The 18,635-nt window shown below is 39.5% G+C and overlaps 1 protein-coding gene across 1 annotated transcript; it reads left to right on the top strand.

Annotated features, from left to right (window-relative positions):
* Positions 1-13,975: 13,975 nt before the first annotated feature.
* On the top strand, positions 13,976-17,051 carry LOC146379485 (15-hydroxyprostaglandin dehydrogenase [NAD(+)]-like). The gene is made up of 7 exons (XM_084940770.1): positions 13,976-14,138; positions 14,807-14,930; positions 15,302-15,408; positions 15,487-15,583; positions 15,730-15,806; positions 16,583-16,740; positions 16,853-17,051. Exons 1-7 carry the CDS (start codon positions 14,046-14,048, stop codon positions 16,974-16,976), a joined length of 780 nt encoding a protein of 259 aa, XP_084796896.1. The 5' UTR covers positions 13,976-14,045; the 3' UTR covers positions 16,977-17,051.
* Positions 17,052-18,635: the final 1,584 nt, after the last annotated feature.

Here is an 18,635-nt window from a genome sequence, read left to right on the forward strand (position 1 = left end):
GAGGGGGAGGAGACACGTAAAACGCAGGGAGCGCGCTTTTGGGTCAGGTCGACGTGCTGCTTTCATGCGCTTCCTCGTCATAAAACCTCTTAATTTCCAATTTGGGAAGTCGTAAAGTGGCTCTTTGTCGGGCGCATTCAAGTGCGATCAGTAACGAAATGTATCACTGAGTCACGCTGTGTGTTTTGGACGAAGTTAGCTGTTGAAACCAAGGACTCACACCAAAGACAAAGACATTTTTATAAATGAAAAAATAATTAATCATTTTAATGCATTTTTTTCCACAATGAAACTGGAATAAAAGTGAAACACATCATTTATATATATTAATGACTTTCACATAACAATTGATTTAACCCAGCTGTCTCAAATTTTGCTGTTGGGGTGTGGCTCAGCATGTAAGCCCACCATGCATGAAGTTACAATATAGGAATGACCAATCAAATGCTCCAAAAAGGTTTCCCATCATGACTACGTAAAAAAGCTGTTTAAACACCTGTAATGTTTAAGCTGTATTTAACTAAGTAAAGGAAGCGTGAAGGCAAAATAAAATAACTTAAAATAGCAGTGCCTGTCCCACAGAAAATAATATCAGTGTGAAATGTGTTACAAACATGCAGTCAGCTCTTTTTGAGATGACCAAAAAGTCTGTTTACATTAGGCTACTGTTATTGATTTTATACAATTTTATTAGTAAAAGACAACAATGTTGGATGAGATGTCTTTGAACTTTAGGAGGAAATCCAAGCACCTGTAAAGGTGAGCAATTAATTTTCCCAAGAGGCCACATGCCAACCAGGGACTGTTGTGCAGGGCTGGACCAATGACCTTATAAAGAGATTAAATAAACTTGTGCACTTCCGCAGTTTCTCATGTGGTATCTCGGAAATATGAAGTGCCCACCCCCTGATCCTGGAGGAAACTTATGCAATTATAACCATTATCACCATCTATCATTCCTTATACCCTCGTCTACATCCACGTCAGATTTTTCCGATAGACGTAAACGCATCACGGATCTTTTAATGACGTCTGGCTCGCTCTTTGGACGTGTCACCGTTTCATCACCTTTACCTCATTGACTAGCTGACCAGAACACAAGCTTATTATTGTAACAAGTAGTTCACAAATACATGTTCGTGGGTACCACGTGGAATTTGTCCTTTTATATGCTTGTATGGATTGTTTTCTCTTTTTTTTAATTTAAAAAAAAGGAAAATAAAGAAAAGGAGAAAAAAAAGGTGGGCATGCAAACCCCCTTCTCAGAGTTCACACACTATACACACACGTGTGCATACCGGAGCTGCACGTGTGTGCTCCCTCCTGATTTCCCCCCCAAAAAAACCCAAAAAACAAAAACAAGCTCTTCCTATGAAGTTTTCTACTTTTACCGAAACACACAGATGTCCCAGTCGACTATGCGTCCGTTGTTCTGCGTGTGTTTGTGTTGTGTCTTTAGCGACATTACGCGTGGCTCAGCATTACAGACCTTTTTTTAGCTGGTCTGGTTGATTATATAATGTGCTACTTGATACTCGGCGTGTGTAAAAGCGAGAGTATGGGAAAGAGGGGACGCGCCTGTGCGTTTGGAGAAAGAAAATGATGACTTGTGTTGAACGCAGAGGGGAAAAGTGGCTGTGCATTAGCAAGCTGTCCCTCAGGCAAATATTCAGTTTACTGAATGCTCCAACATTAGATCAGAGTCAGAGGCTCTGAGATATAAAATAGCAACATAAAATATTGCATTCAAACTCTATAGTAAAACATTATCTGTGCAATATACAGTATATGAATATACTAATATAATATATAAGTACAAAAAGCAGTCATGTAGGGCCTGGAAGTACTTTTAGAGTGTTTTTGGACTGTAGAAATATACAAAACCTGGATCAACCCTGGTTTCCACAATAGGACATAGTTGATTTACTCTAAAACATTTCAAGTGAATACAATTTTATTTATTTAGTACTGAATCATAACAGTTGTTGCTTCAGCTAACTTTATATTGTAAGGTAAAGGCCCTGCTAAACCACTGAAAACCCCAACAATCAGACGACCCCCTACAAGCAGCAATGGAAAGGGAAAACTCCTTTTTAACAGGAAGAACTCCAAAAGAACTAGAACATTGCATAATACATAAGTTAATGGACGTAAATATCGTATCTATTCATATTTTTTACAGCTAAAATGTGAAATGTACAGGACTGAATAATACAATAGTTCCTTTTCAAATGTACTCCCTGGTGCGGTGAAGTAGCAAAAAACTAACCTAATACGATACATATAATATAAAAGTGATACAGTGCAAAATACCATTTAAATTATAAATTCTGTACACTGTAAAATAAACATAAAAAAGTACAGTACTGTGCAAAATTCTCGAGCCACAACTCATGTCGTTATATTCTGCTTTTAAGGAGCAAGACTTTCTTGTAATCTTTTTAAAGTGGCTTTGAGCAATAGTTCTACAGGCTTTCTGAAGGTCAGTTTTTCTTTGGACATTTGCTGTTTTTTCACTTATTTTCAGCCCACTCCTTACACCTGACTATTTTCAGATGAATGTTTTTGTCTTAAGCCACTGACCTATGAATCATTCGAGCACAAAAAAGGCACCCAACTCAAGGAAAACCAGTGTTGTGTCTGCACAACAGGCAACTAAAGAAACATTTTTACATTGTATCTTTAGAAACTTTGTTACCAGCAGCTTGCCACAAAAACATAATGAACAACGCCAAATAAAACACAGTTTGGCAAGCATAAAATAGTATTTTTTCAAGCAACAAGTTGATTCCCAAAGAGCTCTTAGCTCAAAAGTTCACATATCTGGGTATGGTGTGCACAGTGTCCTTAAAAAAATTGAGGAAATTGGAAAAGTGGAGGAAAAAAGAAAAGATGGTAGGCCCAAAAAATATCTCCAGCAGATGAACAGTATATTTGTTATATTGCAAAATCTATCAAAAAAAAAAAGAAGAAGCTACAAATAGCAAAACAAAAAATAAATGAAGGGTTTAAAAAACAGCAAAACTAAATCTGAGTTAGCTGATTCTTGATTCATGGAAAAACGCTTTCCAAATAAATATTGCAATCACCAGCTCTACTAAAACACTAACTTCACCAGCTTCACAAAGTGTTTTAAAAAAAAACAAACATATGTTATGTGTTACAAAGCATTTATTAAAAAAATTGACACATCAGCCCAGGAGCTGTAGTTGTTGTACTCAACCGACAGGATTCCTGGAGTGTTTTCTGAGTAAAGCCAGAACTATGCTGTCAGCCAGCACTGATCATGGCATGCACTTACTTCCTCTTAGCCTACTAATGGTTGCATTATTATGAAGGGCGTAGCATCAGTTGCTATATTTGAATGACGGGTGTGTGCAAGAGAAAACAGTTCTGTGACAAGAGAAAGTAATGAGAAAAAAAAAAGTTTGGTTTGATTTAAATTACACCATATGAATGAATTCACACCCATCACATTCCTGCACACACATTCTCCAGCTTCCTTAAAACGGCTGGTCCTGACTACTGAGATCAATAAAAACTGACAGGTCTCTTTAAAGCTAGCACCACCAATTCTGCAGCATTCATATAGCCATAAATAGTATGCTATTTTTAAACCGACCCAGTAGCAAAGTGACCTCACTGCAAAGAAACCAACTACACGTTAATTTTTAACATTAGACTATCTCCCAAATCCTCTATTAGGGATGAATTTTCATCTAAGCTGCCAACATTATTGTGTTTTTTTCAGTCAGTGCTTCACCACAGGGAATGCTTTAAAGTTAAAAATAAAAATAAATGCTTAGTGGAAGAGTATTAATTAGTAGCTGTTACACCAGTACCAATTTGTGATACCAAAACTGTGAAACCTCAGACACCAGCTTATGTAGACCTAAATCTCCCACATGAATGAGGGCATGGTGGACAAAACTGGACCAGCTGCTTTTCTCTAGCTGTTATCCACATTATAATCATATAACTGTCATAAAAGTCAGTCGTCCTGCTTTAGTCCTGCCAGAACACAATGTGTTTAAAAAGTGTGTTCAGGTATGTTAATTAATAAAATACTTTCTTTATTCATAGAGTTGAATATGAATGTTTCCAGCAATACATTTTTTAAATAAGGAACATTAAAGGTACAGTGTGCAAAAATCTCACCACTAGATGTCACTAGATTGCAGGTTGCAGTCGATTGGATTCTGTTTTCTTAACCCTTCCAATTAAAGTGCAGAATCCTGGGTAAGGTGGCCACCGTTCTTCTGTAGTGAGTGTGGGCTGTCAGGCCACTCTTTACCTCAGCTGTCAAAACGTGTCCACATCTGTTTACTTTGCATGAGGTTGTAAAACGATTGTGTTGATGAGCCAGGGACGTTCGCTTCCGTCTGATGACAGCAATACTGAAATGAGTTGTCGAGGATATCCTGAAGTTTCCTGTCAGTAAGCATCACTGTTTTTGCTACTGTTAGCCAGCGTTTGTGAAACTATCTTTGAAGTGGATTTAACATTTTTGGACTCACTCATATCTTTTGTCTTCTTCCTCTCACCTCAACTGTTTGCCCTGAGCCTGGTTCTGCTGGAGGTTTCTTCCTGTTAAAAGGGAGTTTTTCCTTCCCACTGTCTCAAAAGTGCTTACTTATAGGGGGTCATATGAATGTTGGGTTTTTATCTGTATGTATTATTGTAGGGTCTACCTTAGAATATAAAGCGCCTTGAGACGACTGTTGTTGTGATTTGGCGCTGTGTAAATAAATTGAATTGAATTGATTTATATGAGAGGGAATAAACGCTAATACAATGTGAGAATGTAATCAAACTGTTCATCAGAGGGAAAATGTGATTTTTGGGACACTCAGGTCTAACATTAGCATAAATTTAGCTGATAACCAGCTGTGTTGATGTTTAGCCAGTTTGTTGTCAGCTTTGCGCAGAAGAGATGGCCACATGTCTAATCTGCTATCAATAAGTAATTGTAACAATACTGAAAATAAATAAGCATTTTTTGTGCAACTTTGTGTGTGTCACAGCCCTGACTTCAGTTTAGGAGACAAGGAATGAGATGAGGAGAGAAAGATGCAGTTTTTTCTTTTTTGTCCTTTTCCTTCGAGTCTTTGCTTCTTTCATGATCCTGGGCATCTTCAGTCTGAAGGTGCAGATATAAATTAATCAGTTTGTTTGAAGATATAATTACACACTAATCAGTGTGTATTTATGAGTATAATTTTTCCCCATCAAGTAAACTTAAAAAACAAATGAGTGTACACACGCACGCACGCACGCACGCACGCACACACACACACACACACACACACACACACACACACACACACACACACACACAACTGTGACATGAACCATAAATTCAGAGGTTTGAAGTGTTTTTAGGTCATTTAGATATCAACAAAAGTGATAATATTTAGGAAAAATGAAAAGTGAACTCCGACAGCATTATACATAATTTCACTTTTAATATATGAGCCAAATAATGTGCAATTCCAGTGGCTTTCTCATGTCGCATGTCACAGCATTCAAACAACACAACAGTGTCTGAATGACATAAATGCATCTGCACAGCTGGATGCAGCCTGTAATGTTGCTTATTCCACATATGAAAAGCAATAAAAATTAATGACCAAAGGTTTTAATGTGGGGCACTGGGGCGCTTTGTTTACCATCACAATTATAACACTTAGTGGACACTTTCCCAATTTATCTCATAAAGCACGAGACCTAATGAATGTTGTGCAGCAAACTTGGATGAAATCAGCATCTAAAACAAACAGGAAGTAGCTTACCTAAGGTCATCTAAGACCCTCCTGAGACATTAAAATAGAGAGTTTATATAATGAATCTATAAATGAAACGAGGGAGGCAGTGATAATTGAAAAGAAAGGGAGTATGAGGAAAGATCCCCAATTCTTTGAACCAGCTCCCTAGAATCATTGGCCTCTGAGAAATAATTTCACCCCAGGCATCTCTTTATCTTTTGTTGTGCGACTCTGGTGTAAACAATGCGACACTTGAAACTGTAATATCTAATCACTGTGTAATTGTAAATGATTGCCTTTGCAGTCATTTTATTATTACACTGACTTCATTAATCTCACTTTCTGGTGTCAGGTTTTAACAGTGCAGTGATGATGCTTTTGTGGTTTTGATTGAAAATAGCACATGACACATCAGCATCAGACCTATGTTGATGATACTTCCTAATCTCTCTTTCTCTCTCCTCCTCTCTTTTGTCTCTGAAGGGCTACTCAATTCATGACAACAACACAACACACAGCTGAGTAGACATACACAAAATACACAAAATGTGGTAAAAATGTGTGTGACCGATGCTGTCACCGCAGCATCGGTCAGATGGTGGCTTAGTCTGCTCATTAAGGGATGTGGCTTTCTGAGTGTGACTGTGTTCACCAGCTGTGCTCAGGAGGACTACATACAAAGCATAATTAGTTCAGAGCAGTGTAACGTGGTAGTTTTGTCATTGTCCTCCAGTCCTCCTGTCCTCTCTCGCCCTTTGTTCCTGCACATCCTGCTACTACTTAAGACAGAAGTCGTTCGGTTGTTGCCTGAGTGTTGGATTACCATGTTAGTGAAAAGTGACTCTGTTTTGCTCCACATCTACAACTCAGCTGTTTCCTCATCTGCACAGAAACCCTGATGTTATCCTGAGAGCCAGTGATCAACGAATGTGTGGAGGTGAAATTTGACTCTGACCTGTCCTCGACCGAACTCTCAACCTCTGGAAATCCTATTTCGATGTGTGCTCTTTTGCATTTTGGGAATGTGTTTTGCTGCTACAGTTCATGTACATTAAGCTGAAAGCAGGAATTTCTGTTGGTATTATAGGCAAATATGTCACATACCCTCATTGGGCACTTTTTTAGGTACACCATGGTTGTACTGGATTGGTCCCTCTTTTTGTCTCCAGAACTGTTTCAGTTCTTTGTGGTATAGATTAATTTGTCAGAGATCACACAGTTGCTACAAATTTCTGCACATTCATCTCCCATTCCAAAAGAGCAACCCTTGTTTTAAAAAGTGCTCTTTTGGATTGAGATCTGGTAACTCTGGATGCCATTCGAGTACAGTGAACTCATTGTCATGTTCAAGACACTATTGTGATGATCTGAGGCTTTTGATGACTCGAGGTGGATTATCAGAAGACACAGACACGGTCAGCAACAGTTCTCAAGTAAGCTGTGACATTTAAACAATTTTTAGTTGGTGCTAAGGGCCCCAAGTTTACCAACAAAACATTCCCCATGCCATCACACCACCATGAGCCCGAACTGCTGATACAAGGCAGGATGGATCCATTCTTTCATGTTGTTTGTGTCAAATACTGATCCTACCATCTGAATTTTGCAGCAGAAATCAAGATACATAAGACCAGGCAATATGTTTCCAAGTTGCTATTGTCAAATCCTCTGCAAATAGCCTCAGGTTCCTGTTCTTAGCTGACAGGACTGGTACCCAGTCTGGTCCAGTGGTCTTCTGCCGCTGTTGCTCATCTGCTTCAAGGTTCATTCAGAGATGCTCTTCTGCATACCTTTGTTAATACGAGTGGTTATTTAAGTGACCTCTGGCATCATTAAGTCACTCTAATCACCTTTCTTCCTTATTCTGATGCTGTTTGAGCTTCAGCAGGGTCTCTTGATCATGACTGCATGCTTCAAATGCATTGAGTTGCTTCCATGTGATTGGCTGACTACATATTTGCGCTAATGAGTAGTTGAAAACCTGACAAAGTGGCTGGAGACTGGAGAGTGTATTTATCATTGGTCCATGTGTAGTTATAATTTTAAATTCTTTCTTTTATTATATGTTTGATGATATAAAGTTCAGCTTTTACAAACTTTTAGAGTCTGATGGCTATATTCACGTTATAATGGATGCTATTAGCATTAGCAGTGATCTATCACAGATATACTGATGTTGGCACATACAGTAGTTCTCTGATTAGCATCAGTAAAGAAACATTGTTTTTTTTTTTTAATTTAACATAACAAAATGCAGAAAAAAATGCCAAAAAAGAAAGGTTTTTAGGTTTATCATTTATAAATTTGCCATTGTTTTCGTGGTGAAGTGGATCTGAATGCACGGTTTACAAGTTTCTAAGTAGTTTGTGAAATATATCCTGGACGATAACATACAATGAAGCCATATTTTTCCTTTTGCAATGTAACTCTTAACATGTTGTTCTAAAACATCATGAGAAATATCGACCAGATATATGAATACTGGAGGTGTTTTTCTCTGAGACACTGGTACTGGCATCTGTCTGAAACATCCAACATGGTTAAATCTCTAACATGTATTTCCACATTGTTAAAAAAGTTACATGAGGAGTAATGCAGTTAGGAGCAGTGACTTAGCTGACTGAAAAGATTGAGGAAGGCACTGACTTTGGAGAATGCTGTGCATAATATAACCTGATCACAGGTCCAGTTCCTTTTCATTATGTTGCTTTCATTCTCAAGTTTTTCCGTCCCTGGGATCAAACCATACATGTCACAATAATGGGGCGATCGTGGCTCAAGAGTTGGCAGTTCGTCTTGTAATCGGAAGGTTCGAGCCCCGGCTCGGACAGTCTCGGTCATTGTGTCTTTGGGCAAGATACTTCACCTGTTGCCTTCAGTTAGGAGCACTACTGGTGGTGGTCAGAGGGCCCGGTGGCTCCAGTGTCCGGCAGCCTCACCTCTGTCAGTGCGCCCCAGGGCAGCTGTGGCTATAATGCTCCAAATAATGAGAAAGGAGGACCTGAAGCTCTCCCAGCTGACTTTGGCCAAGAGCCGGGGTACACTGTGGGCAGGTTGATAGTCTATCAAAAGGCCGACAGGGCAAAAACGTTTGAAACCTTGACACAATGACTGATGACATGTGACGACTTCCTTTACAGCAGATGTGATCACCCTGTCGTCAGGGTACGCTGACTCTGAAACTAAAACTTCTAATAACTTAAACTTAAAGCTTTTATTCTGTCATTAAACACAGACCGATTGCTGTGTGTGCTTAAAGACATGAATGCAAAAAGTGTGTGTGTGACAAACAGCAGAATGGAAGTTTGTCAACAAACCACCACAAGGTCTGTTGTGGAGCTGCTTCTTGACTCATTGGCTTTTAGGTCGTTGTGCAATTGAATGAAGCTGCCTCTCATTTTTAGGGTCACGTAAACACGTGTGAATGACCGAGGAGTGAGGTGTGATCCACTATCTTTGTTGGCAAACCAACAAAACCCCGCTCTATTAAGTTCCAGCAATCACCACACACCTTCATACCACATAATCTCTGCACATTTGCACTCAGTCTCCTGTAGATACCGACATACAGACACAGACACACACCGGCAGCCCTGCTCCTCCCCCATCACGGCCTCACACTGTAAACAGGCTCAAATTTTGTTCATTGGCGGCTGCCTATTCTTTGCGGCCGATGACACTGGTGACATGTAAAGCTCTCTGGCATTGTCCAGCTCGCTGGAGCTCTTTAGCAGTGTAATCACCAGTGAAATGGCAATGGGCCACTGGGATGAAAACACAAGTCAGCAGCTGGTCAGCAAATCACAGCTGAAAGCCGTTAAATGGTGGATTTGCCCTGTAAGCAAGACGAGCTCGGGGGCCCTTTGTGGACCCAGTTTGTGAATGTGCAGAGCTGAAAGGATATTTTTCGTAACAGTTAACGGGCATTTTATAACTCGGCCTTTCACACGTCTGACACATCAAGCTGATGAAAATAGTTTTGAGACTGTCTAAGCAGACTTCATGTCAGGGCTAGCAGGGTACTGAAAAGTTTGATTAAGGTGTTCAGACAAGCAGAATTCTTATCGGAGTCGAGTGTATTTATTTTAATTAAAACTTGACACAAGCTGAGCACCTTCCGTACAGATAAAGCACAATTTCCATATATGACTCACAGCCCAGATTTGCTAACTTTACGCTGACAGTGATTGGAAGATGCTGAAGAGAAACACTTTCACTGTCAAATCAATTTTTTTTACATTTTATTTAATTATTTAATTAATTTAGTTTAAAAAACAAAATAAAAAAGATTCAGGCAATAAAGGATATGACACTTACACCTCTCGCCAAGGCTCCCGGCAGCAGAGAGACAAAACTGTAATTATCGTCTTGCGGTTGCATGCCTCCAGCAGTGAAGTTGCAGTTTATGTCCGTTACTGTCCTGACTCATAATATGGTGGAGGCTTAGGAGGAATTTAATACGCGGGCATTAAAGATTAGTGTCACTATTTCAACATCTGTGCTAAATTTAAAGTCCAATGGCGTTTATGAATGGGACAGATCTATAGACAACCCCCAAAACATAATGATTCCTGCTACAAGAATGAATATCACAAACAATGTGTGTGCCTGGGGTTTGACGAAAGGCAGGAATGTAATATTGAAAATACAAAAGTGGAGCAATTTTAGCAAAATATGCCCCGTCAGTCTTAAAGTTTGATGTTTACATCAGGTGCTGGTCTCATGATTGTTGTTTCTTACAGTTCAGCCAATAAAGCAGACCCTATCAAAAAAAAGAAATAGAAGGAGAAAAAGTAATCTTTAAAGCACCGGATAAGTATAAAACTCATGTTTTATAATTTCTGTGAAAGGTAGAAGTTAGGAGTCTGAATGTCGAAGCAACTGATATCTGTGTTTATGGTTACAAAAAACTGATGAAATGACTTCACTGAAACAGGCAATCAATCACCATGTGGCCACCACTGCTATCAACTCTCTGCTCCACCTAGTGGCAGTTCAGGACCAGAGCTCTGCAAACCTCTCCACACCAAAATGAGACATGCTGCATTATGATGTACAGCTGTGTCATAAATTTATATATTCATCATGGGCATGAATGTCATGGTAATTTTGATCTTTTAATGATTTCCAGCGTGGAATTAGTTTACAGTTTTAATTACTTTAAAAAACAAGAACTGGGTGCACAAGTTTGAATTTATTTTGTGTGTTTTCCTCATCCACACAGGTTAAAAAGCATATATACAGAAATCTGTACATGCACTCCCACTAATATATTGTTAAATGTCCCTTAGAGGATAAATACCACTAATGTTCCTTGGCTGAATAGCTTCTTGACCAGATGCTTTTAGTGGCCATCAACACGCTGCTGGCATAATTCTAGCTGGATATTTGACCACTTTTATTGGCAGATTATCAGAGTTAATTTAAAAAGTTTTGGCTTCCTGGCACAGATTCGACTTTTAAGTATATTAAAGAATTTTCATTGCAGAATCTTGATGTTAGCCTACTTTATCTGTTCAAATCCAGTTTTGAAGTGCGTTTGGGACCATCGTCCTGTTGGAGCACCCAGATGTGTTCAAGTGTCAACCATCTAGCTGTTTATCTGAGGTGATGTTGAAGAATTTGGAGGTAGTTCTCCTTCTTCACAATACCACCCACTTTGTATAGTGTACCAGAACAACTGGCAGCAAAATAGCCCCAGAGCATGACGCTGCCACCACCATTAATAAAAAGACAAAAAATGAGGTGCTGGCTCTGATGCATATCAACAGGTGCACCTCAGTAGGGCGAAGAAATTCAATAAAAAAAGAGAAATTATTTTAATTGCTTTACCTTTAACAGAGTGCCTCAGCTACCAGCATGACCCTTGACAGTTGGCATAGTTTTACAAGTTTTGAAAGCCTCACCTTTACTCCACATTTGGCTCGTCTACGTGGGCAGCTGCAAATTTCAGTCGAGCTTGATGGTGCCAGTTTTGGAGCAGGGACTTCTTCATCAGTGATGTGAAATCTACTTCAGTGTGGAGAGTGATGCTGGTATTCCAGCTGTTTCCAATTCCAGGCTTGATCTTTCTACATGGTTTCTTTTAAAAACTCCTTTTTGCATAAAATGATTGAAAACCAGAAGCATTTCATTAGAACATTTTAGAATATCTATCATATGAAACAGAGCCGTGACAAAAGTATTCTTATATAATGGGGTCATTAATGACATCACTAGTTCACTTAAATTCCTAAAAAAGCACATACCTCACTGACACAAGGATGCAGAGTATCCACGCTGTAAAAACTGCTTTCTTTGAGCTGCTGTTCAGTTCAGGACGGCTGTTGAGTCACATCGCATTAATACTTAAGGTTCCCACCCTGCCCTAACAGCAATTAAGTGTGTTGCTGGAGCTGCAAAAACAAAAGTGATACAGTTCATAAAACTGTATCGGCTACTGACCTTCCTGCCTAATGGACTGAACGAAAAAGAGAAAATATTTCAAGCACTAAGCATCATCATCGTTATCAGCATCAAGTGTGAGCAATGCGCCGCTTCTGTTGCAATACTTTCTGTACATTTGTAGCAGTTGTGACAGAAATATTTTGCCAGAAGCCCACACAATGAGTTCTACAGTTATAATCAACTTGCACAGTCTTGCCGTGTACATTTATGCTCAAAACCCTTTAAGCAATATGTGTCCTGAGCACGTGCGTGCGCGCACACACACACACACACACACACACACACACACACACACACACACACACACACACACACACACACACAGCTCAGTATCTGGCTCAGTATTTATAAGTATGACTAATACACTGTATATGCATATTATCATGCGTGCTTAAACCTGCTTTCTCTGCCTGGCACTGAATAAAACTAATCAGACAGCTTCTTGACCTTTGATGACAATAACCACTCCTGTGTCTCCTGCAGAGCAGCAGAGAAGCAGTAAATGCAATAAATAGCAGCTAAATTAGCAAGAAAGCATCCAGCTTCATTGACCATTGCGCCTAAAAATCTAATCAGTGACTCATTGTGACTCCTCATAATAAGTTCTGTTTGTAGTGGAAAGTTTTTCCAGACCCCTACAGACTGCATGCCAGATGCTTTCCCGTGCAGTTTGTTCCACACTTGTTCATATTAAGGAGCTTTAACATCAGTGTTAGCTCAGAGTGCTGCTAGTCTTGCTTCACTGCACTGACTTAGTATCAGATTTGGGATTGAATTTAACTTCATGCTTTCTCAGGCCCCACAAAGAGTCTCAGGCTTTCAGCCTATGACCTGCTAGAAGCTAACTTTGGGATAACCGGGCTTTAGTTGTGCTGGAACCTCTGTTAATGGATCTGTTTGACTCATCAGCATTTCTTTTATTAAATGCTTCATTAATGCTTAAATATTAAAGTCAGCATATGGAGTATTTGAGCCAGCCAGTGGAGTGTCATATCGGTCGAGTGGGCTCAGCTATCTGGACCAGCTGATAGCACTGCTGCTCAAACTCCTTCCTAAAAAAACTTTAGGCTGTTTATTTGAATGCACTCCCCATAAATGCATGTGGGTAATTGGATTTGCCACTTGAAGGCCTCAGAAAAAAACACTTACAATGTGATTTAAAAAAAACAACAACTTTACATTGGGCTATTCTCCTTGAATTTAAAAACAAACAAACAAACAAACATTAGGTAAAAGCAGAAAAAAAGCTGAAAATCAGGTGTTTTTGACATTCTCTTTCACTTTTCTGACAGTAGATCAGAGACACTGGCCACAAAGTTGCACAGCTCCATACCTCCATCTGCTGGCCACATGCAGCTCCACTAATGGCTGTGGGGATTAAGAGATTTATGAACGTCAGGTCAAAATAGATTTCAAACATTTCCAAAGTATTTCATTGGTCAAACTGAAGAGTGAATTATCGTGACGGATTTAGCCCAAAATATTTAACTTATTTGTGTTGCCTGTATCAAAGACATCGTACTAAGTTAGACTGTTTCCACTTCAGTAAGTCTGAGAAACAGTTGCTATTGCTTGCAAAGAAAACATAGCTTCAATAAATGAGGGCAAATTATGTTTTATTGAGTTGGGCCAAGTTTCAGTCAGCAGAGCCACACCTCCTACAGGTGCACTCACTTACTCTGATTGCCTCTCCCTGTATTCCAGCTGGAAATTGTATGGCTTCCTGATGACCAGCGACATATAAAAACACACAACTTCTCTCTGCTTAACATTTTCACATTTTCTCATTTCCTTGCAAATCTGCTCTGGGTCTCTTCTCGTGAAATAGCTGAAATGGCTCTCAATGGTAAAACTGCAGTAGTGACCGGAGTTGCGATGGGAATAGGAAGATCAATAGCTGAACTTCTTCTGCAAAATGGTGCCAAGGTAGTGTTTGAGATCAGATATTCTTGTGCTTCACATTTTGAAGTGCTGAGGTTGAATACGTTCCCCCCCCCCCCCGCAATAAATGAGTAAATTTGTGGTGATGAATATGAGCATGTAACTGTGAGAGTAGATGAGTTTGTTAGTTTTACTAGTCATAGGTGAGTAAAATCAAATACTCTAAGTAGACTACTGCTTGGCCTATTTGGAGTTTGAAAGCAAATACAGGTTAAGTCAGCATGAATGAGTCTGATTTGAATTGCATCCTTTTATTAAGCTGTCTTCGGTTTATCCCCCTGGTATGAAGTTGGTTGCCCACCAAATTACTGTATTTGTGGTGTTGGAAGGTGGATGTTGGAGGGGAAACTTGCTATCCATTTAATAGCATTTATTATAGCTCTTTCACTAAAAACACTTATTGTTTTTAAACTCTAAGCAATGAAATTTAACTTATTTTTAGGGTTGTATTTGCAAGAATGGACCAAGGAAGACTCTATCTGATGAATTAAAATGAAATTTTCATCCTCACTGAGGAGGGATGGAAAAGGAACAGGTTCTTGACCTCTTTTAGTGTGTCTGTGGCTAAAACCCTTCATGGGGGTAAATCATAACATTTCACTGCAGGATGTGACCAAAAACAAAATGCCAAATGTGTTGTCCTGCACATATAGGTGGCCATCCTGGACATGAATGAAACTGCAGGACGGAGTTTAGTTGAAACCCTGAACAAAGAGCACGGACCAGACCGAGCCCTGTTCCTGCTGTGCACCGTAGAGTCAGAAGAGGAGATCAAAGGTAACATGCATACACAACAAAATGTAAATGGTGGCGGCAAAGGTGTGCGTGTGTGTGTTGCTTTCCTTCAAATACTTGTAGATTTAGTTCCAGACCATGAGAAATTACTTGCTGTTCATGTGGGAGTCAATGAGCCATCAGAACTTTACCAGACCACAAGGGTTTTGCTGCTAATAAAGCTGATCAGATTCCGGAGGTAGTTGTAGTTGGCATGCTTCTGTAGTCATCTTAAAGTTGCTTCATGAATTGGGAATGCTGCAACAGTTCTTGTAGTTCCCAATAAACAGCTAGAGATGAATTTGTCTTTTTATTGTTGGCTTGAATTTTGTCACTTGGTTTTGAAAGGACTGTTATTCCTGTGGTGTCTCAAGCTGCCTTTCAGAAAACTGTAGAAACCTTTGGTGGAATTGACATCCTGGTCAACAATGCTGGCATCTTCAATGAGATAACGTGGGAGAAAACTATTGGCATCAACCTTGTAAGAAACACTCACATTGAGCTACTCAACATCAGATATACAAGAGATTGCAAACGTCATGGATGCCTTTTGTCGTAGGGTGGCTGTATTAGGGGGTCTTACCTGGTTATCGAGCACATGAACAAGCTGACTGGGGGTCGTGGAGGGGTCATCATCAATGTGGCATCCATGGCAGGTAAACAAAATGATGTATTTGCGTCTAAACAGACCATTTCATGCATGGTAGTCACTTCATTTGAAATCATGAACAGCCTGAACTATCAGGACTATGACTGCTAAAGGAAAACTTGAGTTGAACTTGAACTGCAACCCATCCTACAGGTATTGGCCTTCTGTCTTGCTGCCCTGTGTATACAGCCACCAAGCATGGAGTGGTTGGGTTTACTCGAGCATTTGCGGTAAGGAAACTGACACAATTTCAGGAAAAATCAGTTTCAATTTGTTTGTACTGTCTGGAGAGTCAATGTAAGCTGCATGTTGGGCTTAGTGGCTACTAGGGCAACTGTGCCACTGCTATAACTTGCATGTTCAACTGCTCATTAACACATTGTCTAATCAGCCAGTAAAAGTTGATTGGGTCAATATGACTTGAGGCTCAAAGACGTCAAAAGAAAGATGATTGAAGTGATTTTAAACAAGGCATGGTGGGTCTGAGTACTTCAGAAACTGATCTACTGGGATTTTTTCCAGCACACTTTAGGGTTTACATAAAATGGTCTGGGGAAAAAAATCAGCGAGCATCAGTTGTGAGTATAATGCTAGGTCAGAATGACCAGACTAACACGATGGCAACAGTAATTCCACCAAGCACTTGTTGCAACAAAAGTATGCACAAGGGAATGGACTGGCACCATACACTGAAGCGCATGGTATTGAAGAACTGAAACTAGAAATTGCGTGGATCATCCTACTTTGTAACGTCAGTTCATCCTGCTGGTGGAATAACAGGGTGGAGGATATCCTGACACAATTACTGTTGCTATTCATGTCATGCCTCTGACCAGTGTAGCAATCATCTGATGGTTGCTGCTAGCAGGAGAACATGCAGGTCACAAAGCTCAGTTTCTCTTCGGTGTTCGAGTGGACTCAATCACCATTTTTCTCCTGTGACCATTTTTCAGCCCCTTATTGAATCGAGAGCTACACAAAATGTAAAGAAACTTTTTCTTACTAGGCTGCCTCAGTTGCATCAGGCTATGGTATACGGATGAATGCCCTCTGCCCAGGATTCGTTCAAACGGACCTCTTCTCCTCTATCAAGTCCAAACTGGGACAATTCTCCAACTTGGCAGGTGCCAACCAGGAACTGATAGAAAAACTTGGCGTGTTAACGTGAGTCTAAAATTGTACAAAGCCTTAAAATGTCTGTACACATTGCATTATGTTTTTAAAAGTATTTTGCAGTGGAAATGAATAATCATGGTAACTGTATCTCTTGATGTAGGCTTGCAGAAGTAGTCGAGGGCTTCCTTGAGCTCGTGACAGATGAGACCAAAAATGGAGAAGCTCTCCTAGTTCTCCCAAAAGAGAAGAAATATGCAAGTTTTCCAGCATCGCCCACTGATTAACTCATGACAATATTTCAAGTCTTTCAGGCAAGAGTTTCAACTTCTGTACAACATATGAAATGTACTGCAATAAAAGATGAAAATATAAAATCTGTGTGGGTGTTTGATCTGCAACATCCTGCCACTGGCAAATTTCAGTATTGTTATTGCACAAGACTGACACTTAAAACATTTGACTGTAGGGGAGCTGCTGAACTTGTAGTGTTGCAATAAAGGTAGCAGATGTATTCATACTGATCAACATTGATCACCACACAGAAGCAAAACTTTATTCAGGGTTCCAAAACATTTCCAGGTCCTGGCTGAAATGTCTCAATGCAGTGTTTTATTGACAGAAGCTTGTATAGGAATGCTTGCTTGGAGAAGGTGACCAAATATTAAAATTGCTTTTAGTTTTATCCATATGCTGAATATGAGTCCAGAAGTGTAGAGACTTAAAGGGGGAACTCATAGCTAAGGAATCTTTATGACTGTGAATTTCATATGGCAAAGCTAGGCCTCACACTAGCAAGAACAAATATTTGGCCCAAATAGTGACTGCATCTGACTATTAGAGCTCAGAGCACAATCATAGCCCTGCAGGCACCACACACCGCAAAGATGTAGTATCACCTGTATCTAGCTCCCCCTAGTGTAACTTTTCTTCCCCTATTTAAACAAACGCCTGACAGGGATGTAGTCAGTCACCATACCGGCATAGAATAAACTAATATATCAGAACAGAAATCAACTTCCTCTGCCAATACCCGAAATGACAAACCACAAGGGAAAATGCATTACATGTGTTTACAATTAGTATTACATGTGCAAGAGCCTAAAACAAAGATGTACTTAAACACTTGCTATTACTAATGGTACAGTTTCAGTTTCAAAGTAAGAGTATACATTAATCATTCACATGTCACATTGTTGCTGGGCAGATTTATCCATAACAACACTTCATCATAATTGTAGATTTATGTTTAAAAATCAGTGAGTTACTAAGTAATTAAAGCTTTTTGATGGTATTGAGAACTTTGTCTTTCAGCTGCTTCCTTAAGGGGTCGGCTTAAGAAGAAGTACTCTGTACCACTAATGCTACAGCTTTAATTACTTAGTATATCGCTGATTTTAAAATATAGTGTGTCACGATTTATCAATTTAGAAATTCAGAACGCATATTTTTATTTTCTAGTTAATGCAACAAAACAGGTTTCAGGTTTTCATGTACTTTGAAACTGCAGTTTTTTCTAAATGTGCCCGTCTCGGAATCAACTTTCTTTTGTTTAAATGCGTTACAGGCTTAAAATCAAACAGGTGTGACACTTACCAGAAAAACATTTATCACAATGCATGTTTGAGGTATATTTTTTTTATTCCAAAAAGTTTATTTAACACAATTATATGGGCTACATATTAACTTAAAGGATATAAAAAAAGTATCGATCCTATCAGGTTAGTATCAATCAGACACCAACACCAGCTTTGGCATCGATACTATTGATATTTGGATCAATCTGCTCATGTTTACTCCTTGTTTGTAAGGGGTTACTGCAGTGGATGGATGTGCAATACTCAAAATATACTTACATTTAATTGTCTCCTGAGAGTGCAATGACACAAGGCGCAGTATTCTGGTAACATGACTAATCACTGGCCCTATCCATGTGTATTATCCAG

The sequence above is a fragment of the Perissodus microlepis genome, chromosome 10 (assembly GCF_051167445.1).
Source record: "Perissodus microlepis isolate ML-2025 ecotype Zambia chromosome 10, ASM5116744v1, whole genome shotgun sequence".
In the NCBI taxonomy this organism is placed as follows: domain Eukaryota; kingdom Metazoa; phylum Chordata; class Actinopteri; order Cichliformes; family Cichlidae; genus Perissodus; species Perissodus microlepis.

What these genes read in the sequence shown, in the direction of transcription:
- LOC146379485 (XM_084940770.1), top strand. Translation starts at nt 14,046, where the DNA reads ATGGCTCTCAATGGTAAAACTGCAGTAGTGACCGGAGTTGCGATGGGA. An exon ending in GGTTTACTCGAGCATTTGCG is followed by an intron (nt 15,807 to 16,582) that starts GTAAGGAAACTG and finishes TTTTCTTACTAG; the next exon opens with GCTGCCTCAGTTGCATCAGG. An exon ending in GAAAAACTTGGCGTGTTAAC is followed by an intron (nt 16,741 to 16,852) that starts GTGAGTCTAAAA and finishes CTCTTGATGTAG; the next exon opens with GCTTGCAGAAGTAGTCGAGG.